Source organism: Hibiscus syriacus, unplaced genomic scaffold (genome assembly GCF_006381635.1).
Source record: "Hibiscus syriacus cultivar Baekdansim isolate YM2019G1 unplaced genomic scaffold, ASM638163v2 tig00110597_pilon, whole genome shotgun sequence".
NCBI classification, from domain to species: domain Eukaryota; kingdom Viridiplantae; phylum Streptophyta; class Magnoliopsida; order Malvales; family Malvaceae; genus Hibiscus; species Hibiscus syriacus.
This window is the reverse complement of record NW_024062795.1, coordinates 5,491,518-5,517,958: the sequence shown is the minus strand read 5'-3', so window position 1 is coordinate 5,517,958 and position 26,441 is coordinate 5,491,518. Positions and strand designations below refer to the sequence as shown.

The window sequence follows — 26,441 nt, the reverse complement described above, 5'->3', positions numbered from 1 at the left end:
TTCAGTGGTTAAATGTTTCAAAAAAATAATACGGGCAAGTTTGACACTACTTTCAAACGTTAGGGTTATTTTGTTGCATTATGCAAACATTTTAAGTTGAAACTGTTTTAAATTAACTTTAAATTAGACTGTCACACACTGGGTACTTATTGAGCGAGTAGATTGCGAGTTGGGCAGCACTCGACTCATGTTCGTTAAAATTTTTTGTTGCTCAACTTGACTCGTTACTTGTTAAACTTGTTAAAATTTTGCTCGAATCGTGCTCGTTGCTCGTTAAGCTCATTGCTCGTTAAGTTCATTAGAATTTTTACCTTATTGTTAACTATAAACAAAATCTACTAATATTATATAGAGCTTAATATAAACATAAATTAACAAATTTAACCAAAAAAATTATTGAAAGAGTGTATGACACAATTTCAAAATTTAAACTCCAAAATAACAATCTACAAATTAATCAAATTAATATATTAAAAACATTTTTTGAAAAAAAAATCAACAATACATAATCAATCTTAAAAATAAGAAAATCAACATCTCTTCACTCCATTCATTATTTCTTACAATCACCAAACTACAAAGTTATAAAAAAAATTAACGAGTTGTTCGTGAATTTATCGAGTCGAATCGAACTTGACTCGATTCAAGTCGTTAAGATCTCGAGTCGAGTTCAAATTTAAGTTCGAATCAATCTAAATCAAACTTTAATTAAATTTTGACCGAATCAAATTTAAATTACTTACGAACTACTAAACTCATTGAGAACTAGTGACATAATAGACCCGAGATGGACAGAACCTGACGGATGATTACAAATAGGGGTGCTGCATGGGGCGTTGGCTCATTTTTTGGTGCAGAACTTGTCACTCGGTAGGCTACTGAATAGGTTGTTTACGATTTTTGGGCTTGGATGTTTTGGGGTTGAACTAGCCATTGTAGCATTAGGTTTAGGGCTTCCCATTGGGTAGCCATGGTGTTGGAGACGAAAGTGCAAGCTGTATAGGCATACGATAGTTGTTGGTATGTTGTGGGCAAAATCACTCAAGCAGGGAAGGAAAACAAAAATTTCACAAGCGAAAGATTATTGAATTTTATTTCTTTAAGTAGAGTTATATATATAGTAAAATGAGAAGAATATTTAGATAATCCGAGATAACGTTTTGTTTTCTTTGCATCTTTCTCGAAATCGTCGTATAATCCAAACGTCTATCTTGAACACTATAACATTCATACAATTTAAACAAATAAAATCTACACTATCATTTAAGAAAAAAAATTCAATTTTTTTCATATTATCGAAACAAATTTGCCGTTACTTGTGGTTAGCTCAATACCCGGGTATGGTAGTAGGTGTATGACTGGGGTTGCCCGACAATGGTACCGCTAATGGTAGAATAGGGGTCAGGCTTGTAATTCTAGGTGGCTTGAGCATTGATGGTTTGTGCAACTCATGACACAGTGGACGGTTGAGGATGTAGAGAGAGACATAATAAATTAGCGAATTCAAACTTAATAAACGTTATCAATAGAGTCAAAACAGACCAATAGCTCCCCACCTTTTATACTAATTTATTCACAATTCAGGCTTACAAATAAAAATAAAATACAAGGGTAGCGGAAGCCAATATTCAAATAAAAACCCAGTGGAGTAGGCATAATTCCCGGATACTCCATCACCGTTTCATACAATTTTTATTTTAAAAGAAAAAGATAAATTTTATGAATGACTACTTAATTATGATAAATTTTTAATCTAATTGTTAATTTTTTAATTTTATTCAGTTAAGTAGATCAAAAATGTCAATCAAATAACATGTTATCAACATTGAACGTAAAAATTTAGTATAATTGTATATTTGATCATTAATATTTATATATTTTATCAATTTGGTCTTAACCTTAATTTAATATAATAAATTTAATATTTCAAACAAATGATGACACGTATTACTGTTGTGTTGTGTTATTTCATGACACATTTTTTTGAATAGTATGTCACTCAATACGTAATTTTAATTTATTTAATTCAATTAATTTTCTTCCAATTAGATGTTAACATGTCATTATCTAATGAATAATAAAATTAATTTAAAATTATGATCAAATTGATAAAATAAATAAATAATAAGAGATCAAATATATAATAATATTATTCTAATAATTTAACAATTTAATTAATAAAATTAAAAGATCAGTAATTAGATTAAAAGTGTCATAATTAAATAATTATCCACGTAATTTACCAAAAAAGTAAGGACCTCAATCCGAACCAATCTCCATGCCCACCACGTTCCTACCCCCTAAATTTTGAAAACCAAAACAATCAAGTAACACGTGTCCAAAAGCAAAATCACACGGATGTTCGCTTCCCATCTATTGGTTCGTAAAAATTTGTTTGGTTCTTGATATTTCTCGCCGCAGGCAGGCACCGCCTTCGTGATATTATATACAAATTATTTATTAATTCATTTTAAATTTTACATAAATGAATAAATAAATGATACAGCCCAGCCAGACCAGATTGCAGAGAAGTGGTTGCTTTGCAGGCGCTTGCTCCCCGCATGCCTTTCCCTTTTTTTTTTTAATTAATTAATTTATTTTTTGTGATTCTCTTGCTTCTCCTATAAATCACACTGGACCTCTCCTTTATCGTCATCCTTTGTACCTTCGCCAAATTTTGTGTTTTTTCTCCATTTCTGAAAGAATTTCAGAGGCGCTGTGTGGTTAAAAGCTAAGGTAAGTTATTATGTTGATCTTTTTGGAAGATCCATGGCGTTTTTTTTCAGTTCTGAATCATCTGTTCTTTGATCCGGATCGTGTCTTTACCGGAATCTAGATTTATAAAATTGACGTTTGATTTTTGTCTTTACATCTCTTTCTGCTAAGACTAGGTAGATCTGCGATGAAATTAATTAGCGATCTGCTTAAATTTGTTTTGTTTTAATTTATGTGAGCAGATCTGTGGATTTAAAGTTGATTTTAGTGATTTGTAGAATTTTAATATTGAAAAGAAATTTCGAAAGTTATATATCTTGGTTTCCATTTTAGGAAGATGATTTATTAAGGATGTTTGTGCTGAACAGGTAAACTACTTGTTAATAGTTAATTAAAAATACCGGTGAAAGGTAGAAGATGAAGCAGTTTGCGATTCAACAAAACGTGATCAGAAGCAGGCGTGAGGAGCAGGGAAGCTCCATTCCGATGTCAGTTATGGTTACAGATCGGGGAGAGACCATGGTCTGCCCAAAACCACGTCGTTTGCGTTCCTTAAACTCCTCCTTCAACGACCACCCTGTGAGGTCCCTTAGATGGCAACTTAGGTAATTTCCCCCTCTTTCTATGCCCTTCAATCCTCTCTCCTTTTTCAGTATCACCTAAAGCAAAGAAATGACATATTTGTTTGATGTTTTTCAGTCATCAAGGGGAGCTTTGTGATTCAAAACCTGGGAGTGATGTTTTGGATATGATTCTTACAAAGGTATACTTCTTTCACCTAATTTTATTTATACTCCTAAATTATGTTTAACTTGTTCACAAATAGGAATTATAAATGGTCTTAATTATACACACCAGTAAATCACTATTTAAATTATAAAGGAACTAAGGTTGTTGTTGCCCATGTGCCAGCTAAAGAGTTACCGAAAGAATAGAGTTTAGTTATTATGTTTTAGTACATCGTTTCTTATAAAATCCATATGGCTATTGGTGTTGAAATATAACAGGATGGTTGTGGAGTGGAAGAAAGCTGTGCAAATTTAGCGCTGCCGCCCCCATTTTTTTGTGGGTCGCCGCCGAGCAGAGCTGCTAACCCATTAATACAGGATGCTCGATTTGGGGATGAGAAGACCACCACCCCATTTCCACTGCTATCTCCGATCCCATCTCCTTTTGGATTGTCCTCGTCGTCTCCATCCTCCGGTCCAAGGAAAGGGAGCTGTGTTCGGGCAAATTTTGGTAACAAACCAGCGGTTAGAATCGAGGGGTTCGACTGCCTTGACAGGGATAGCCGAAATTGCAGCATTCCTGCGTTGGCTTAGAACCCATTCCAATCCACAAAAGAGTAAATAGGTAACAAGGAAGAGGAGCTTTTACAAAATACCAGTTTTAAAACCGTGGAATTTTGAAGTCATCGGTGAAAAGGAGTCCTTCAATGTAAATATTTTTGGAGGGGTTCTGAGTATGCAAGTAAATAGGTTTCTTGAACAAAATAAGAACAAAGCTGTTTTAGGTGTTTAGAAACCATCTCGCAAGATAGAAGATGGTTGTGTCGATAGCCATATTATGTGTTGTTTTATGTATTTGTAATTGAAGTGTGTCCGGTCAGGATGTAGAAATTTTTATGTTAGTATCAAGTGTCTGAGGTCTCCGAAAATGGAGAGAAAATTGTATAAAAATCAAGCTGGAAATCGAGTTATTTAATTAGACATTCGGCGATGTATATAATCCTATTGGGTTTTTCTCTGTGGTTTCAACGCTTGTCAAGCTTTTTTAATGATGAAAGTTGGGACTTTTAATTCGGTTAGAAACTTGAAGGAAGAATACCAGTTATGAGCTTTTAATTGTTTCGGCTCAATCTTTTCTAACCCAAGACTTGGTAAGTTGTTACAGTTATTAATAATTTCATCTTATTTTAAAATATTTAATAAATATTTGGCAATTTTTAATCTATTTAAAAGTTTATACTTATAATATATATAAATAGAACATAAAATATTGCTTAATCAAATCTAGATTGTACTAAAGTTACTCTAATGTATAGTTGTCAAAAAATAGTTACTTTAATGTATTATATTTAATTTTACATCAATGTTAGTTCCATTAAAAAAATGAACAATGGCAGAGTAGTCGGAAATGAACTTAAAAATCAAGTAAAAGTTTGTTCTTTGATATTTTAGTTATCATCGGTTTCAAGAAAGTCTTTTTAACTTTTATTAAAATATTAATTACATCTGAATCATTTTATAAAGATAATATTTATTAAATTTAAGAGAATAATATCTGAAAAATATTAAAAAAAATTATATTTATTTCAATTACGTTAGAAGACACATTTAAGTGATCACGTCTTATTGCAGATATTTGTAATCGAGCCCATATTTACTCTGCATAATAGACAAAACGAAAAACGTTATATAGGGGAAGTATTTTTCTTATAAAATTATTATAAATTCAAAATTTTAAAATTGAATGATTAAATTAAAAAATTTAATATCAAACAAATATTGGTTAACTTGGTAAGCAACTTGATATTGTTTAAGTAGATCATTAGTGTAATCCTTATGCATGCAAAAAATCTCTATTGCGGGATTCACCCTTCAAAGTTAGGTGTGTGACCCGGATTAGTTTATATTAGTCAAGGCGAAGCCTTGACAACCGAGAGGACAAAAAAAGAAATTTAAAATTTCATGATCAAAATATTAATATCATAAAAATTAAGTGACTAAATTAAAAGTTTTTAAGTGACAGAAACATTAACGTTATAGAAGTTGAATGACCTTCCATGTAGTTTTCTCTAGCTATTCGTTGGACTTTGTGACCCTTTGGTGTAACTAGGTCCAAAATCGTTGAAAAAACAACAGTAGGCCGTCCTTCATGTTATAGTTTCTCAAGTTTTGACCGAGTACTCGATATCTAGTCGACACCAAGTCTTAAATGACTGCATCAGTCCAATCCATATTGGTAGCTTAAATAGCTGCTCCATAATTTAATTATGCCGACAACACCTAGCGATGGACATGGTTGAGTCGGGTGGTATTTTACGTCCACTCGAATATAATTTGAGTATAATATCCTTTTATTTTTAATTTAATTTGAGTTGAGTTAAAAAGAATTTATTTGATTATAAATTCAATCTAATTTTTAAAACAAAAAATCATATTTGATTAAATTCAATTTTATCGTTTACCCAAATCAAAATTTTCAAAATAAAAATAATTAAACCTTATTAGATTATAATCCACTAAATTCAGGTAATACACTCATCCTAACAAAACCTGATCCTTATAGAACAAGTATTGGATGGTTTATTAAGTTGAGAAGTTTCCACAAAACAACACCTACCAATCCCACGTGTAATTTCTTCTCGGTAACAAAGTAGTTTCGTATTTCTTACCTGTGTGTCCTGCGTCTTTGAATCATTAATCACGAGATAAATTCAACGAACGGGGCCGCCTTTTTAACAACGGTCCAGATGGATGATAGTTGAGTTGGGTGCCAAGTGCCTGGTCATGGAAGCAAGGTGGTAGATTCTGTCAGTTTATCTGCCCGTGTCTTTGCGCACACAAACACTGGCCAGCCGCCTTTTTCTCCTCGCATCCCCTTCACCTATATATATATAAGCAATCCTCTTCTTCCCAATTTCATTCCATCGTTTTCCGTTGAAAATCGTAAGAGAAAATCATGAAGAGGCAAAGGAGCGATATGGAGGCCAGGGGTGACGGTGGAAAGAGGAGCAAGAGAACTGTGGAAACTAAGGAGGAGGAGGAGGGAGGAGGAGTAGTGGCGGCGGGGTGCGGGTTGCAGAGTACGGTGTGGTGGGCGGAGCAAATGCCGTGGGCGTCGGTGTGGTCGCCGTTGTGGGATGTGGATTTTGTGGACAGGGCTTATGGTGAATTGTTCGGCGATGTTGCCTGGGATGATGATATTTGGGGTTTGAAGAGGGTAATGGCGATACCCCAGAAATGAGATGAGAAGAGGAAGTTTGGCAAAATATGTTTTACTTTGAAAGTTGAATATGCTAATAATTGAGCTTAGAAAACAGTGTAAGCTGTAGTAGCTGTTACTCTCTGCTTTATCAGGTATGATGGAGCTGCAATATTAACTATGTCCACTAGAAGATGGGAAATAGGAAGGGATAACTAAATAGGCTAATTGTAAGTAGTTCTTCAAGTATGATGAGTTGCAATATTAGCTATATTTCTTGAAATTTTTGAATTTTTATATAATTTATGTGTTTCTTTATATTTTCGTTGTCGATTTATTTTTATATCTATAAAAAATTTGTAATTTCACATTTTTTAATTTGTAATGTAACTTTTTAAAAATTTACACCACTGATATCAAATCATGTATATGTCCCTACATTTTAAAACTATGCAAGTTAATCTTTCTTAAAAAATAATTTATTCAATTTATTTGTGAAAGCAAGTAAATAAAAAAATATACGACAATATCGGTCGTTTTTTCAATATTTTACAACTATGATTGGATAAACTTTTAGATACTATAAAAATTATAATATTTTTCATAATTTTATTTTTAAAAAATTTAATGACATTTTAAATATCTTTTATGATTTTGTATTTTCTTTTTAAATTAAATTCTCATTATTTTTTGTTAATGATTTATCATTTTATGATTTTTAAATAATCTTAACTTCTTATGAAAGCTAAATGTAAAATTAGTCAAAATTTTTAATGTTGTGTTATGTTGTGTGCCATTGATCATAGATTGAAACTTCTATCACAGTATTGTAAATATATTTTCTGTTTGTAATATTTGTCATTTTGATATGTTGAATTTCACGACTAATGTATCGTGCAATCAATTTTGATTAATGTAAATTTAATCTTTAAAAAACTCTTAATATAACTTAAAGTTTTATTGTCTTGTCTTTCTTGCAATAATAATAAAAACTATAATCCATAAGATAATATAAAATGTCTGCTTTATGTGTCATTTTTTGGGGTGATTCGAAACTAATCCATGTTTATGTTTTGAAAAAGATTCATTACCTCAAATTTAAAATCAAGAGGGATTTAAAGAGTGTATAAACAGAAAATAAAATAAATCAACTATCAATAATTTTAGTACTGATGGACCAAAATGTTAACTTCTCAAATGTATAGGAACTAAGATATTCATTTTTATAGTAGAGGACCAAAATAAATTTTTGTATAGTACATGGAATAAAATATTTCTTTTCATAATCAAGGGACTAAAATGAACTTTTCAGTATAATAGTACTACTTATACTAGACTTTAACCAATTAAAAGCCTATAGTGGGTTTGACCAAGTTGTCTGTATCTAATATTGTAATTGCCACCAAGCCTTGAATAACAGCACAGACTGAATTCAGTAGCTAGCTGATGCCTCAAGTACTTCATATTAGATGCTTTAATTAAGATCAAATCCCACGAGTTTCTTCTCTATAAATAAGTAATACTTATTATCTACATGTAGGAACCCATCTAAAATATTAAGTGGGATTGTACTTTTTAAATTTTTTATTTTTTATATTTTTATTAATAATTTTATGTATATCTCTTAAAATTTTGTAACTTTATATTTCTTTAAATTTATAATATATTTTTTAAAATTGATACGTTTTAACATAAAATTATATTTCATATTTTCTTTTTCTTTTTATATTTTTCGACAAATTTATTTTTATCTTTAAATCTTGATTACCGATAAATTCAAGGAACCGGACCCGTATCTATAACAGGGGTCCAGATTAATGATATTAGAGTTCGGTTCCAACTTCAAAGTGCCCGGGGGAAGATTTTGTCGGTTGATCTGTCTGTTTCAAGTATGACACGTTATTTAATAATATGATCACACAAATTCCCACAACATCACCGCCGCGTTGTCCAGAAACTTTGTACACACTCGCTTCACATCCCTTCGCCTATGTATAACTAATCATCTTCTTCCCCGTTCCATTACATCGTTTTCCGTTGAAAATCGCAAAAAAAAAATCATGAAGAGACAAGGGCAGGCCATGGGTGATGAAGATGGTCGAAAGAAGAGCAAGAGAGCTGTGGAAACCGAGGAGGATGGAGGAGTAGTGGCGGCGGAGTGCGACTTCGTGTGGTGGGAGGAATGGGCGGAGGAGCAAATGCCGTGGGCTACGGTGGGGTGGCCTCAGTGGGATTTGGAATACGTTGACAAGGCGTATGGTGCATCGTCCGGGGATGTTGCTTGGGATGATGATATTTGGGGATTGAAGACCGTCATGGTCATACCCCAGCGGTGAGAGAACAGAGCCCATTAGACACAGATTTGGGCAATGTTGGTTTTAGAATATTGTAATAATATGGCTCAGAGAAACAGTGTAAGCTGTAGCTGTTTCTCAGCTTTAATTAAGATAGAACCTTGTACGATCAACTGTAATGTTGGCTAAATCCAGTATGAGATGGGAAGTAGTGAGACAGAACTGGAGCCTGCCTTAAAAAACACAGGCTATTTGTTCCTTTATAACCGAGTTGCCCTTATATTTCCGACTCTTCAACTCTTCTCTCCTTGTATAAGTAGTCCAACATCTAACCCAATAGATACAGCTTTTAAGAAGAAATGAAGAGCCCATAAAAGCTAATATCAATTCCATAATTAAAGAGAATTTTAGATATTTAAAATTAGGATAAACTACATAAATGGTACCCGATTATAAGATATCATCTTTTTGCGTCTCTCAACTATTAAAATTTATAAAATGATCCCTAGACTATAGGACATTGCTTTGTTGAGTCCCCTGACTATTACAAAATGCAAAATGGTCACCCGATTATTCAATATGTCTAAACTCATCCTTTTCTGTTAAAAAATTAACGATTTTCAAAGCTAGATGTTAACATGCTGACTGAGATATGACTTTAACAACACCCATTTCCCTTATACGTTACAACATACGAGTCCAGGATGTCACATAATTCTTTCAATACAGTTCTTATTCGAAAATCAATAAAATTTTGTTTTTTTTTCTAAAATCATTCAATTATTATAAAAGATCATAAAATATTTCATTTCGATAGCATTAAAAATCATTTTCACTAAAATACTAATCAACAAACCATTATTCATAAACAATAATAATAAGTATCATCTATTTAAACCAGATTCAAACATATCTATTTAAAATATCATAATCATATAGTATACATGTCAACTAGTACCATCAACATTAAAAAAAGATGCCATACTGATTCTGAAGCGGATTTGATCTTCTAAAGTTGATATTGGGCCTAGATCCTTACTCCGAACGCTCTTCATTTCCTACGTGTGAAAATCATCACACGCTAAATATACACTTAGTAAGACATTATAATTCTAATAATAATAAAAATAAAACATACGTATAGCAAAACATAACATATATATAAAATACGTAAGCATTATATAAAACTGATTTGTTATTCATCAAACCATATATAAGATATTCAATGTCTAACCAAGTTCTCAATAAAAGCTCTTCATTCGATCATATCGATCAACATGTATGTTCATATATCGTTTCATATACAATCCGTTGTATGAAAATTGAGAATACATAGTATGAAAATTGAGAATACATAATAGGAAAATCACATGCAAATGGATCATATACAATTTAACTACCTTGTAAACAATTTGCACTTTTAATGCCATATAACTCATTTTCAATTAAATCAATCAACTAGTACATTTCCATTTCAGATCAATCATGTGCCTTTCACTTTATTCATTTCATAGCCTGTATCATTCAATTTCATTTCATAGCATATACTATTCACTTTTTCATTTCATAGTCCAATGTAAACCACTGAGAATGTAATGTATGCGAGTCAGATGAGCATATATATATAATGCACAAGTACTGTAGCACACAGTATCAATGTGCCAATAATAAGGAATACATCACACCATCATCACATACGTGCAAGCACCATTTTCATATACGTGCCATAAAATGTATTCCTAGTACTTTAGCACCATCGTCACATAGACGTCATGTAACATCCTCAATACCGGGTTAGTGACTAAATTGGAAATTTTCATATTTTGGTGATTAAAATAGAATGAATGAATAGTATAAAGATTTATATGTAAATGATTGTGTAGGATTGAATTGAAAGGAAGAAGGAATGGAAGGGCAAAAGAGCCATTTGCAAGGAAAATTAATTAAATAAGGGATAAGGATATATATGAGTACAAGTAGGATGAAAAGAAGAGAACACCAAAGCCTTCCAGAGTTATCTTCTTCTTCTTTCATCCTTGTACGTGTGAACCAAAGCAAAGGTAAGATTTCTGATTATTGTGTTTCTTGTTAAATTTAATATTGGGTTTTGATTATTAGATGATAACTAAGCTTAAGTTATCTTAACATCAAAGGATGATTGAGTTAGGAGAGATTTAAGATTTGAAGTTCTTAAATGAAATCTTGGAATAGAGTTCATAACTAGAATGAAAGTTAATTTGACTTGTCATCAATAGTTAAGATATATGAAGTGTTAAAAGTGGAATTCAAACATGTTGGATTATTGATGTAATTCTTGAATTTCATGAAGGATAGGATTTGAAGGTTAAAGATGAAATATGAGTATAAATTGGTTTAAGGATGTGTACTAGAGTTAAGATTGAAAAAGGGGATTAAACATGGATTAATCCAATGAATGAACTTTCGGTTCAAAAAGAGGATTTTGGGCAGAGTGCACCGATGCACATTCATGGTGCATCGATGCATCAAGGTTAAACCCAGAAATTGTATGAATGTGCATCGATGCATTGGTAGTGCATCGATGCACTTTTTTAAAATAAAAACATCGAATGCAATTGGTGCATCGATGCATAAGGAGTGCATCGATGCATCCCAGCAATAATACTACATCGAATACCTTTTATGCACCGATGCATCAGTAGTGCATCGATGCATACCTTCATTAAAAGATGAAATTGACTTTTCTCTTAGTCTAAAGAGTGAATCATTAGAGTATATTAGTTATAATACTGATATAGATCCATGTGCGATTATGTAGATACTAAAAGTAAGCTTATTCCGGAACGATCAAAGGATTAGAATCGAATCAAAGTAAAGCTAAGGTGAGTGCATACTATATGTAACATCCCAAAATACGGGTTAGTGACCAAAATTGTAAAATTTCAGAATATGATGATTAAAGTAGAATAGTTTAATAGTTTAATGATTTGTTCGGAAATATTTCCTAAAATTTTATAGTAATTATCCAAAGAATTAAAGGGCAAAATGGTCATTTGACTTGAAAATTATAATTAAATGATATATAGGCATGTGGGATAAGGATGAGGAGATATTTTTCTCCACTTCATCTCCTTTGTTCTTCCACACGAGAGAGAGAGACATCAAAGGTGAGTTTGTTGTTTTGTTAATTGTTTATTGTTTTAAAAGTTGGGTTATGATCACTAGATGATAATTAAGCTTAAGGAAAGCTTAAGTTATCTTAAAAGCAAAAGATAAAAGAGTTATGATAGATTAAAGAAAATGAGTTTTTATATGAAATCATGGAATAGAGTTGATAAGTTGAATTTTAAGTTGAATTTGACTTGTCATCTATGAGAATAAGAAGATAGAAGTGTTAGAATTGTATTTAGAACATATTGAAATTTTAGTATGATTCTTGAATTTTATATGAAGAATAGGATTTTGAAGTCATAGAGGATTTTCATGGATATAAGTTAGTTTAAGTAATGGTATTTGAGTTTAATGACATGGTAGGGGTTTAAAATAGAAGAATTGAAGGAAAATTTGATGATTTTCGAGCTTAAAATACAATTTCTGGGTAGAGGGAACCGATACCCTATGAATGGGAATCGATTCCCCCTCTTGAACAAAAAATTCCAGTATGTTCAGGGGGTATCGATTCCCCTGGGGGGGTATCGATTCCCCCCTAAATGAAAATATAGAATTTGATTCATTAAACCAATTTAAGTTATTAATATCAAGTTTAAAGTTTAGGCTTCTGATAGTTGTTTTGAAATGATATATTTATGTAGATATTGAGCCTAAACAAGTTCCGGAATAATCAAAGGATTATAATCGAATCAAAGTAAGGCTAAGGTAAGTGCAATTTAATTTGTACTTATATTATTGAATAAACATTGGCTTGCGATGAGCTAGTGATGGAGTTACTATGGTAAGAAGTAACTCCTAAAATGTGATTTGATTGGTAATTTATGTGATGATTTGTGTGATTATGGGGTATGTGTTAAAAGACAATGATCTAAATGACTACATGAATCATGTGGTATAAGTTATGTGATTACATGTATGTATTAATACATATTGCTTGCATTACATGTTAATGTGATTATGAATAGTAGAAAGGAAACAAATGATGATATAAGAATCTATTATAAGATATATATGAAAAATATAGTGAGCTATGTGAAAAAACTATGAGCTTATATGAATATGTGATATGAATGAAGCTATATGATACGATCTATGTGATTACATGCACATATGATATATGTTATATGAAATGACATATGAATAGGCAATACGTGATACATGTGGTATATGACAGAAGAGAAATGTCAAGTAATGTGAACTGTTAAATGATAATGCCCATGTTATGTGATATGAGAGCTAGGGTATAGTTGGCATGCCAAGGGTCGAGGGTTTACCTATGTTCTTCGGGACATATGGACTGTTTACCTATGTTCTTCGGGACATATGGACTGTTTACCTATGTTCTTCGGGACATATGGACTGTTTACCTATGTTCTTCGGGACATATGGACTGTTTACCTATATTCTTCGGGACATATGGACTGATTACCTAGGTTCTTCGAAATCTATGGACTGGTCCTTCGGGACATTGATCGAGCTGTTGTGACAGCATAGTGGTGCACAACCTCAATGTACTCACATACCTTAAGTTCTCAAAAGTATACATGGGCTAATACATGGTCTTTACAGAGAGTAAATAAATAAATTGATTTGCTACTATGTATGTTTTGTTGTGAAGTAGTATATGTGTTCCATGGTATGTAGAGAAATGTTCGATATATATATATTTATACGATAAAAAGGTATTAAAAGTACTTGTATTATCTTATGTTATCATGTATACTGAATTATATGCGACACGATTGAATTCATAGATTGAATGTTTATATTTATGAGAAATGCATTATTATTATTATGTTTTTGCTTCACTAAGTTTATGACTTAGCGTGTAAGTGATTTACACGTAGGTACTGAGAAGCAGAAGGATCAAAGCTACGTTCAAAGTAACAACATATCTCTGCTCAAAGATCAGATCAGAAGTAAATTACACAATATGTATTATTATGTGATAAATAGGTTGGCATGTAAATAAAGTAGGTAAATTAGGTATTTATGCTCTGATCGAGTTTTGTAATATTTTAAACATATTTATATAAGTATAAATGCAAAGAAATGAAAGGTTAAATTTTTACGAGTGTTATGTACATTTACGAAAATCACTGTAGCAGGTTACTGTAGTACTGTTCATATCGTATTTCACCGTTTATAAACACGTTTTTATCTCAAAATTTTATACCAAACACAATTGAATAATATTTGATTGTATTTTCTTAATATAAATTCAAATGTTCAGTTATTTTACAAGAGTAAAGGTTTTGAAAATGTCAATGTGACATCTCGGACTCGTATTCAAGTCGGGTACGGGTTGGGGTGTTACACTATATGTATATTATAATGGAATAAGACTTGTGATAAGTCTAATCCCTATGTTGATTTTTATAATACAATAGTTGTGAACATGCATACATGATAATTATTGTGATACATGCATAAGATATATATATGTTCATGTGATATGATATGTGGTATGACCTGTGATATGAGAACATGATATGAAGTGATATGAGATACATGATCACAAGAGAAATGATATGAATACATGAACATATGAAATATAAGAATAATGCCCATAGTATACGATATGAGAATTATAGGTGTAATTAGCATGCCAAGAGTCGAGGGTATAATAGTCCTTCGGGACGTAGTCTTTCGGGATGTAGGAGTCCTACGGGACGAATACTGAACTAAAGTTCGGTGCCCCATGAGAGAATAGATACGAGCTGTGGTGACAGCATTAGTGCACAACCTTAATGCACTCACATACCTCTAATCTCAATAATATACATGGGCTATGCAATTGAAATACCGATTTACAGTGAAAGTGATACAAGAAGGTAAGTTTCGTATGTGTATTATATGTTATCGTGCGATAGATACATGCATATTGAAATGTCATGATCCAATTGTAAGTATGAACATTCATAAGTTTATTGTTGCATATTCATTTATTTCCTCACTAAGTCTATGACTTAGCGTGTAAGTGATTTACACGTAGGTACCAAGAATCAGGAAAAGTGGAAATAGAAGTAGCACGGACATCAATACTACTAAGAGATCAGATCAGAAGTAATTGACAAAGTATGTACTTGGTTATGTATAGAGTGTTGGCATGTAATAAGTGTTAATTACGAATACTCTGATCGATTTTGTATTTTATGGTTTTATGTAAATTAATGTGTTTCGTTTTAATGAAAGTTTTATAAATTCTTGGGATTTTCTATAAGAGTCAAGGTTTTGAAAAGTCAATATGACACCTTAGACTTGTATTCGGGTCGAATATGAGTTAAGGGTGTTACATTTAATGGTATCAGAGCTACGGTTTAGTCGATTCTCGGCATAAACTGAAGTCTAGAGTATCTTATAAGGTATACATGCCAACAAAATAGTGAAAACTTCTGATCTGATGGAATAGTAAGTATGTTGTTTTGCTAATAGAACTATATGGTTATATTTTTATAGATGTCCTCAAAAAGCAGATCTAGAAATGAAGCGGGAGACGATAGACCCGTTGAAAGCAGTAATTCACCTGCCCTGGCCAGGCAGAGTGAAGAACAGACATCCTCTGGAATGCCTGTCATGATCAAGATATTCTTTAGAACGTTAGACGCGGTATTGACGCGTTTCCAACCTCCTGTTACTTCAACTCCAAAAATGAATGTTGCGAAAGAGTTGAAGGGATTAGGAGCTCCAGAGTTTAAAGGGGAAGCCAATGAAGGTCATGTTACTGCGGACCTTTGGCTTAATGACATGAAAGTCATGTTTACGGGACTTCATTGTTCCGATGCTGAGAAGCTGGATGGAGTAATTTCCTTGTTGAGAGGACAAGCAAGGATCTGGTAGACCAATATTACATTAAGGATATCTAATGCCCAAGTAACTTGGTCATTATTTTTAGAAGAATTCAAGCATAAGTACATTGGAGATCAATTTATTCGTCAAATAAAGCAAGAGTTCATGAGTTTGAAGCAATGTAATCACACTGTATATGAGTACGAGTGTGAATTCAATAAATTGAGCCGCTTTGCTGCCGAGCTAGTTCCTACTGAAAAGGATGCTTGTGAGTGGTTCGTAGAGGGTTTACGTCCTCGGTTAAAGGAAATGTTGATTGTCTTGAATTTATCATCATTTCAAGAAGTAGTTAACCATGCCAAGGCTCTGGAAAGAGCTCAGAACGAGAGGTTTGAAAATTCAAGAGCTCAGACAGTCAAAAGAACGGGTGTTTCTTCGAATTTCGCACCATCAAAAAGGGGCAAAGATGCTGGTTTTCGACCCCAGGTTAGATCATAATCAGTGGCATCCTACGCTAGAGGATCAAATCAAATGAGAGGAAGACAAACTCAGTCAGTGGAATCTGGAGCTAGGACAACTAATCAGAGTCAAGCCAGACAATGCCCGTATTGTGGAAAGAATCATTTAGGGGTATGTCAAATGATTTCTGAAGTCTGCTTTAGATGTGGAGACGCCAGACATTTCGTTCGAGATTGTCCAATGTCAACCAGTGAATCTGTACAGCCAGAGAGGTCTGTTTCCGTAGCCCAGAAGGGAAGAGGTAGAGGCAGAGGAAGAAGTCAGTCAGAGTCCTCTGCTCAACAGGAGATACACTCCACTGCTCGAGTGTATAACCTCAAGACCAATGCGGATTGTGATGACCCAGATATTATAACAGGTACCTTTTTATTGTTTGACAAAGGTGTTATTGTATTTATTGATCCGTGATCTACATATTCATATATTACTAGTACGTTAGTAAGAGAATTGAACATTCCTTTAGAAACTACTAGTAATGAAGTAATAGTGACGAATCCATTAGGGCACAGTGCTCAGGTAAATATGGTGAGCCGAGGGTGTCCCATACGGATTCAGGGAATTGAATTTCCTGCTAATCTGATGGAATTACCTTTTGACGAATTCGAAGTGATACTGGGGATGGATTGGTTATATCGTTATTACGCTGATGTCGATTGTAGATTGAAAAGAGTGACATTAAGAAGTTCTGAAGAAATATAAGTTATAGTATTTAGTGAAAGATGGAATTCATTAGCAAGTGTGATTTCAGTGATGACTGCAAAGAAGTTACTGCTACAGGGATGTCAAGGGTTTATTGTTAATGTACTGGATGTTAGAACCAAGGAGAAAGGGATTGAAGAGATTCCTATAGTCAGAGAGTTTCTCGATGTATTTCCTGCAGAGTTGCCAGGTTTACCTCCTGACAGAGAGGTGGAATTCTAGATTGAGATAATACCAGGAACAACGCCCATTGTAATAGCACCATACAGAATGGCTCCAAAGGAATTACAAGAATTAAAGATTTAATTAAAGGAGTTATTGGACAAAGGGTTTATTAGACCAAGTGTATCACCTTGGGGAGCTCTAGTTCTATTTGTTAAGAAGAAAGATGGATCAATGTGTCTTTGTATCGATTACAGACAACTCAATAAAGTGATCATCAAGAACAAGTATCCACTTCCCCGAATCGACGATTTATTTGATCAATTAAAGGAAGCTTCAGTATTCTCAAAAATTGATCTACGTTCGGGTTATCATCAATTAAAGATTCAAGAAAAAGACATTTCGAAAACGGCGTTTAGAACAAGATATGATCATTATGAATTTATCGTGATGCCGTTTGGAGTTACGAATGCACCAGCTACTTTTATGGATTTAATGAACAGAATTTTCCAACCGTATTTGAATAAGTTTGATGTGGTGTTTATTGATGATATTTTAATATATTCAAAGTTAGAAGAAGAACATAGTTGACACTTACAGATTGTTTTACAGATTTTACGAGACAAGAAGCTTTATGCTAAATTCTCTAAATGTGAATTCTGGTTGAATGAAGTGGCATTCCTTGGACATATAATTTCTGCAGAAGGAGTTTGAGTGGATCCCCAAAAGATTAAAGTTATTCTGGAGTCGAAAGTTCCAAAGAATGTATCGGAAGTTAGAAGTTTTCTGGGGTTAGCTGGTTATTATCGAAGGTTTGTTAAAAACTTTTCGATTATAGCATTACCCATGACTAAACTGTTGAAAAAAGGAAGTAAAATTTGTTTGGACTCAAGAATGTCAAGAGAGTTTTGAAAAGTTAAAGAAGATTCTTACAGAAGCTCCAGTGTTAGTTCAACCCGAGTCTGGAAAGAACTTTTTAGTGTATAGTGATGCGTCTCATAGTGGTTTGGGATGCGTATTAATGCAAGAAGGCAAAGTGGTAGCCTATGCTTCGAGACAACTAAAAATCCACGAGAAAAATTATCCAACACACGACCTAGAGATGGCGACAGTAGTGTTTGCTTTAAAGATCTGGCGTCACTACTTGTATGGTGAAAAGTGCTATTTGTATACGAATCATAAGAGCTTAAAATACTTGATGACTATGAAAGAGTTGAGTTTAAGACAAAGAAAATGGGTGGAATTTCTCAAGGTTTATGATGTGGTGATTGATTTTCATCCGGGAAAGGCAAATGTGGTAGCTGATGCCTTGAGTCGAAAGACGGTTGCAGCTTTGCGAACTCTTGATGCTAGATTATCGTTAAGAGAAGATGGTGCAATTTGTGCAGAATTGACAGTCAAGCCCGTTTTGGCTAAATCGAATTAAAGAATTGCAAGTTAAAGATGAAAAGTGTTTAAAGAGGATACAACAGATAAAGAATGGAGAGGGTATGGATTATGAGATTAAGTCTGATGAGAACTTGTATTATCAAGAAAGATTAGTAATTCCGGATGATGATGAATTAAAGAATGATTTGTTAACGGAAGCTCATTGTAGTCCATTGACAATGCATCCGGGAGGGAACAAAATGTATATGGATCTTAAGAGTCGATATTGGTGGCCGGGAATGAAGAAAGACATTTCAGAATTTGTATCAAAGTGTTTGACTTGTCAAACAAGTCAAAGCTGAACATCAAGTTCCGTCAGGATTGTTACAACCAATTTCAATTCCTCAATGGAAATGGGAAAACATAACGATGGATTTTGTGACGGGTTTGCCTTTAACTCTGAACAAAAAGGATTCAATCTGGGTAATCGTGGATAGATTGACTAAGTCAGCCCATTTTATTCCAGTACGAACTGATTTCTCCATGGATAGGTATGCTGAATTGTATATTAGAGAGATTATACGGTTGCATGGTGTACCTATTTCCATAGTTTCTGATCGGGATCCTAGATTCACATCACGGTTTTGGAAGCCATTACATAGAGCATTGGGAACTCGGTTAAACTTCAGTACAACATTTCATCCTCAAACCGATGGTCAATCCGAGCGAACTATTCAAATTCTGGAGGATATGCTAAGAGCTTGTGTTATTGAATACAAAGGATCGTGGGAAAGGTATTTACCACTTGCTGAATTTGCGTACAACAATAGTTATCAGTCAAGCATCAAAATGGCTCCCTATGAAGCTCTATACGGAAGAAGATGTCGTACGCCCTTGAACTGGTATGAACTTAAGGATCGAGAAGTTATTGGTCCTGAGTTGATTCAGAATACATAAGAGAAAGTTCAAGTAATTCAAAATAATCTGAAAGCTGCAGCTGATAGACAGAAATCGTATGCTGATTTAAAAAGGAAAGAAATTGAATTTTAAGTCGGAGATAAAGTGTTCTTGAAAGTGTCTCCGTGGAATAAAATATTGAGGTTTGGACGTAAAGGAAAGTTGAGTCCTCGATTCATTAGACCTTATGAGATTACTAAGAGGGTAGGATCAGTAGCATATCAGTTATTTTTGCCACCTAAAATGGAAAAGATACACAATGTTTTTCATGTCTCAATGCTTAGGAAATATAGATCTGACCCATCTCACATTATGACTCCTGAAGAAATTGAAGTCCGACCAGATTTAACTTATGAGGAAAAACCTACTCAAATATTAGCTCACGAAGTTAAATAACTAAGGAACAAGACTATTCCATTGGTTAAGGTCTTGTGGAGGAATCACAAAGTAGAGGAAGCAACATGGGAACGCGAAGAGGACATGAGGATTAAGTACCCCTACCTCTTTGCATAATGAAAATTCGAGGACGAATTTTCTTAAGGGGGGAGAGTTGTAACATCCTCAATACCGGGTTAGTGACTAAATTGGAAATTTTCAGATTTTGGTGATTAAAATAGAATGAATGAATAATATAAAGATTTATATGTAAATGATTGTGTAGGATTGAAATGAAAAGAAGAAGGAATGGAATGGCAAAAGAGCCATTTGCAAGGAAAATTAATTAAATAAGGGATAAGGATATATATGAGTACAAGTGGGATGAAAAGAAGAGAACATCAAAGCCTTCCAGAGTTATCTTCTTCTTCTTTCTTCCTTGTACGTGTGAACCAAAGCAAAGGTAAGATTTCTGATTATTGAGTTTCTTGTTAAATTTAATATTGGGTTTTGATTATTAGATGATAACTAAGCTTAAGGAAAGCTTAAGTTATCTTAACATCAAAGGATGATTGAGTTAGGAGAGATTTAAGATTTGAAGTTCTTAAATGAAATCTTGGAATAGAGTTCATAACTAGAATTGAAAGTTAAATTTGACTTGTCATCAATCTAGTTAAGATATATGAAGTGTTAAAAGTGGAATTCAAACATGTTGGATTATTGATGTAATTCTTGAATTTCATATGAATGATAGGATTTGAAGGTTAGAGATGAAATAAATGAGTATAAATTTGTTTAAGGATGTGTACTAGAGTTAAGAATGAAAAAGGGGATTAAACATGAAGGATTTAATCCAAATGAATGAACTTTCGGGTTCAAAAAGAGGATTCTGGGCAGAGTGCACCGATGCACATTCATGGTGCATCGATGCATCAAGGTTAAAACCCAGAAATTGTATGAATGTCCATCGATGCATTAGTAGTGCATCGATGCACTCTTTTAAAATAAAAACATCGAATGCATAAGGAGTGCATCGATGCATCCCAGCAATAATACTACATCGAATACCTTTTATGCACCGATGCATCAGTAGTGCATCGATGCATACCTTCATTAAAAGATGAAATTGACTTTTCTCTTAGTCTAAAGAGTGAATCATTAGAGTATATTAGTTATAATACTGATATAGATCCATGTACGATTATGTAGATACTAAAAGTAAGCTTATTCCGGAACGATCAAAGGATTAGAATCGAATCAAAGCAAAGCTAAGGTGAGTGCATACTATATGTATATTATAATGGAATAAGATTTGTGATAAGTCTAATCCCTATGTTGATTTTTATAATACAGTAGTTTTGAACATGCATACATGATAATTATTGTGATACATGCATAAGATATATATATGTTCATGTGATATGATATGTGGTATGACCTGTGATATGAGAACATGATATGAAGTGATATGAGATACATGATCACAAGAGAAATGATATGAGTACATGAACATATGAAATATAAGAATAATGCCCATAGTATACGATATGAGAATTATAGGTGTAATTGGAATGCCAAGAGTCGAGGGTATAATAGTCCTTCGGGACGTAGTCCTTCAGGATGTAGGAGTCCTACGGAACGAATACTGAACTAAGGTTCGGTGCCCCATGAGGGAATAGATACGAGCTGTGGTGACAACATTAGTGCACAACCTCAATGCACTCACATACCTCTAATCTCAATAATATACATGGGCTATGCAATTGAAATACCGATTTACAGTGAAAGTGATACAAGAAGGTAAGTTTCGTATGTGCATTATATGTTATCGTGCGATAGATACATGCATATTGAAATGTCATGATCCAATTGTAAGTATGAACATTCATAAGTTTATTGTTGCATATTCATTTATTGCCTCACTAAGTCTATGACTTAGCGTGTAAGTGATTTACACGTAGGTACCAGAATCAGGAAAAGTGGAAATAGAAGTAGCACGGACAACAATACTAATAAGAGATCAGATCAGAAGTAATTGACAAAGTATGTACTTGGTTATGTATAGAGTGTTGGCATGTAATAAGTGTTAATTACGAATACTCTGATCGATTTTGTATTTTATGGTTTTATGTAAATTAATGTGTTTCGTTTTAATGAAAGTTTTAAAAATTCCAATGAATTTTCTATAAGAGTCAAGGTTTTGAAAAGTCAATGTGACACCTTAGACTTGTATTCGGGTCGGATATGAGTTAAGGGTGTTACACGTCAGACATGTGCTAAGTACCATATAGTATCACCACCGTCACACGGGCGTCAGACACGTGCTAAGTTTCATTTAGTAGCACCATCACCACACAGATGTCAGACACGTGTTATAAGTATAATGCAGCTGCTAGTAGCACCACCATCACATAAGTGACGTAAGACACGTGCTAAATATAATGCTCTAACTCTATGGCATGCCAATTATACTTATGACTCTCGATGCATTTACAATGGGCATTTTCACTAAATCATATATCATTCATTTATCAGAATCTTTTCAAATATCATTACAATCAAGTATCATATATCATTCACATATCATAATCTTTTTAAATAATAACAAAATAAAGTATTGTATAATATATATTTCTTAATGCACCATACAATAGGCTTCTCCATCAAAATCACATATCATTTAAATATAAAAATATTCATAAATATGAACATATCAAAATATCATAAAAAATGCATTGGGCAGTTCATACCCAAAATTATTCATAAGAAATCATTAGATAAAATAATATGAATTATAATAAAACAAATTTAAATCATTTTCTTTTCAAATCATTCGCGGTTGACTCATCTCAAGTCTTCCTCATGTCTTTCTTATAATAGTATAAGTAAAATGCACTCACCTCACTAGAAATCCTACTATCGATATTCCTTTATTATTGTATTATTTCCTTTGTGTTTGAATCACTTTGAACTTGCTTTTTGTCACGATCTACACAAGAATTATTTGTTCATCATATACATTTTCAAAAGCATAGATTAGTATTCTTCTAACATAGACACAAATTAATAATAAAATTCATAAAAATTCTATTGATACTTATTCGATACTAAATCCATTTCAAAACGTCAATGCTAACCATAACACTTAAAGTATAACTTCAATCCTCTTATCATTGATGTCAACTCATAACTCAATTAATCATTTCAAATTCCACCATCTAACCATTAAAATGAATTCTTTTAGAATTATTCTCAACATTTTCAATTTATACAAAATGGTCCCTTGCCATTTAACTTCAATTCCAAGCATCCAAAAATATAATCAAGCATTCTAATCATACATTTAAACATTATTCTTCAACTTCTAATCCATTTCCACTTCAATTCTAAAATTTTCATATTCTGACAACTTACACTACCTTTAAAGAATCATTATTTTGTATTAATATACGCACCGGAATTTAATTTTGTTTGTTCCATTTAAAACAATATTCAAATACGAATCTAACCATAAAAAACACTCTTTCTAATTCGACTTGTACAATTTATAATGAATTTTCTAATCTAATTTCCAAAATTTGCTACCCTGTTTTCTGACCTATAATCGATAAAAAAAAATTAATATCTTTCATTATACGCCTCGAAATCAATCTCCATTTGTTTTAAACAAAATTAGATTGACATACGAACACAAATATATAAAAATCACCTCCTGATCTTTTTTTATAGAATTTCTGGTGATTTTTCAAACTTACCGCCATATTATAAAATCTAAACAATTTTCATTGGTTTGCATCCTTAATTTCTTCACCAATTCTTACAACTTGCACTTTGGTCCTTAAACTTTAACAAATTTTCACATTGGCCCAAACAACTTTCTAAAGCTTGTATAATCCTCCATTCATCATGTCTAACCTCAAAATAATTTTTCACAAAATTTTCCCTATAACTTCATCTTGGCCGAATATACCATAATCACTTTGACTTGATTTCCAACTTGATTCAAGTATGAATTCAACTTCTAAACATCATTTACAATCCTTTACAATCAAATCCTTATCAATCTCAATTCAAACAACCAATTTCATTATAAACCCTAGCATGGTCTAATATAATATATGCATTTCTAGGTGGTTTTAATCATCATACAAGCATGAAAATGATTCAACAACATCAACTACATCATAATCCATCCTTAGTTCATCAAAACCTAACCTCCCCTTTATCCATCCAATTCAAAAACATAAGGTTTTAAGCATGAAAATCATGAACAAAAGGCACCAAATGATAGAAAATTTCATGTAGATCAAGTTTGTATTTCATGATTTCATCCAAATTCGTAATAAATTAGCTTGAAAAATCAAAAGAAATTTTTTTTCTTACATTGGCATGGCTCACGTCAATGGAGGGGAAAGATGAACAAATCTCTTAAAATTCTTCATCTTTCCTTATTAAATAAATTTAATTCAAAATTATCAATTTACTCTTAAAATTTAAATATCTTTATCAATTTACCATTGAATTTCATGATGATTACTAAATTACCATGCTTTCATCATCCCTTACATCATCATAGTCAAACATGAACAACAATTTTTCATCTTCCAATTTTTCCCTTGTAGTTTTCCAAAAATTACAATCTACTCACTTAAATCCAACAATTCATATTTAACATGGAAGAATCAACTTAAATCCAATGATCCATATTAAATCCTTCAAATTTAAGTCATGGAAATTACATTATTAACCTTACCTTATTATCCTTCAAAATATCTTTAAAATCTGATTCGACCCGGTTATTCGAATTTTCCCCCGACTTTATCGTTTTATAACTTTTAATACAAAATCCGTACGAAAAATTTGAAACCCACGAAAACATCATTATTGGGAATAAACTATTCACTTACGGGACCAAATTACATAGTTTTTAAAAGTACACTTTAGTCCCTAAACTTTTCCCAAGTTTATACTTTGACCACTAAACTTTCAAAATTTACATTTTGGCCACTAATTGAAATTTTGGAGTATTACATATAATAGTAGTTTGATTATGAGAACATATTTTATCATATCTCAGTCATCAAGTTAAAGTCTAACTTCAAATGATGTCAATTTAAGATTAGAAAATGACGAGTTTGGTACATATGAATAGTCGAGTGATAATTTTGTAAAACTTTCAATAATCAGAAGACTCGACATCGAAAAACTATTTTATAATTAGAAGACTCAACAAAATATTATCATATAATCAAGTAACCATTTATACACTTTAACCTCGAGTTATAGACGGGACATGGCGACTTCTAAAATATCATCCACCGGAGAAACCTCCTTAAGAGCTCCAATTCCTTCTTTGGGCTCAAAGAAGGACTGAACGACCCTATGTCCTACTCGCCACTCTCTACTCGCTCTGCCTATGCTCACCATTAGCTCTTACTCAATCAAAATCCAATCCTCAATCCTCAGGTAAACTCCCTTTCATCGTTCTCCGCCTTTCTTTCCTGCTTTATTGATTTCATTTTGCAGCATTTTTACTTTGGTTTTCACTCTTTCTTCTTCTTCTGCACTGCGAATGTGGATTTCAGTTAATGTTCACCTCTACATATTATTAATCAATTAAACTTAGTCCCAATTCTCTATGAGTTACACTTTCACAAAGGCTGGGTTTGCATTTTAATTTCTGAGCAGTAATTATTGAGATGTGAACTTTACTTTCAGTGGCTAGATTTCCCACGCCTAGGAAGTGAACAACTCATATGGTGGGTAATAGTTGTGATGACATTTATATTAATGCCGCTCTTGATGGATTAGAATTCGATTCAAAGGAGGAAGCATTTTCGTTCTACAAGCAATATGCAAAATCTATAGGCTTTTCTACTATAATTAAAGCTAGTCGCCGTTCACGAGTATCCGGGAAGTTCATCGATGCGAAATTCGTATGCACAAGATATGGAAATGACCAACCAGCATTTGCAACAACCGTTCCGGTCAAGAAGAAACGGGGCAGACTTAACCGATCGTGGTCTAAAACGGATTGCAAAGCTGGAATGCATGTTAAGAGAAGGCAAGATGGAAGGTGGGTTGTTTGTAGTTTTGTAAAGGAGCATAACCATGATACGTTCCCAGACCAGGGATATTATTCTAGAGATGATACACATTTAGCTCTAGGTAACAATAATGTCCATGCTATCCCTGAAAGAAGTAAAAGATCACATGTTTCCACATCCACGCAAACCGGTGGGCACAAGAAACTTGATCGTCATAAAGGTGGTGACCTGAATAGATTTCGTAGCTGTCAGATATTGGCTTTATAGGAGGGGTATTTTGGCACCCAACAACTAATGCAGGGAATGGTATGATTTTCTCCTTTCCCCTGCAAGAGCGTCCTTCTATGATTTTTTGGTTATGGATCAATGATTTTACCATTAAGGTTACTAAAAAATAATTCAATTCATTCCCGAATTTTATTTGGTTCTTATGGAATTC

At 33.0% G+C, this 26,441-nt stretch overlaps 2 protein-coding genes across 3 annotated transcripts; both read left to right on the top strand.

Annotated features, from left to right (window-relative positions):
* Positions 1 to 2,627: 2,627 nt before the first annotated feature.
* Positions 2,628 to 10,787, top strand: LOC120134366. 2 transcript variants are annotated; one of them, XR_005517163.1, is made up of 5 exons: positions 2,628 to 2,736; positions 3,084 to 3,320; positions 3,415 to 3,479; positions 3,754 to 4,132; positions 10,776 to 10,787. XR_005517163.1 is itself a non-coding variant. In XM_039150801.1 (4 exons), exons 2-4 carry the CDS (start codon positions 3,133 to 3,135, stop codon positions 4,035 to 4,037), a joined length of 537 nt encoding a protein of 178 aa, XP_039006732.1. In that variant the 5' UTR covers positions 2,628 to 2,736; positions 3,084 to 3,132; the 3' UTR covers positions 4,038 to 4,392. The 2 variants fall into 2 exon arrangements, 1 of the variants encoding a protein (XP_039006732.1); XM_039150801.1 differs by lacking the exon at positions 10,776 to 10,787 and having other exon boundaries at positions 3,754 to 4,392.
* Positions 6,202 to 6,847, top strand: LOC120134367. Its single transcript, XM_039150802.1, has one exon. It carries the CDS (start codon positions 6,400 to 6,402, stop codon positions 6,682 to 6,684), a length of 285 nt encoding a protein of 94 aa, XP_039006733.1. The 5' UTR covers positions 6,202 to 6,399; the 3' UTR covers positions 6,685 to 6,847.
* Positions 10,788 to 26,441: the final 15,654 nt, after the last annotated feature.

Excerpts from the sequence above, each read along its gene's own strand:
- LOC120134366 (XM_039150801.1), top strand. The coding sequence starts at position 3,133 with ATGAAGCAGTTTGCGATTCAACAAAACGTGATCAGAAGCAGGCGTGAG. Across the intron at positions 3,321-3,414 it reads TCCCTTAGATGGCAACTTAG|TCATCAAGGGGAGCTTTGTG; the intron begins GTAATTTCCCCC and ends GATGTTTTTCAG. Across the intron at positions 3,480-3,753 it reads GGATATGATTCTTACAAAGG|ATTTAGCGCTGCCGCCCCCA; the intron begins TATACTTCTTTC and ends AAAGCTGTGCAA.
- LOC120134367 (XM_039150802.1), top strand. The coding sequence starts at position 6,400 with ATGAAGAGGCAAAGGAGCGATATGGAGGCCAGGGGTGACGGTGGAAAG.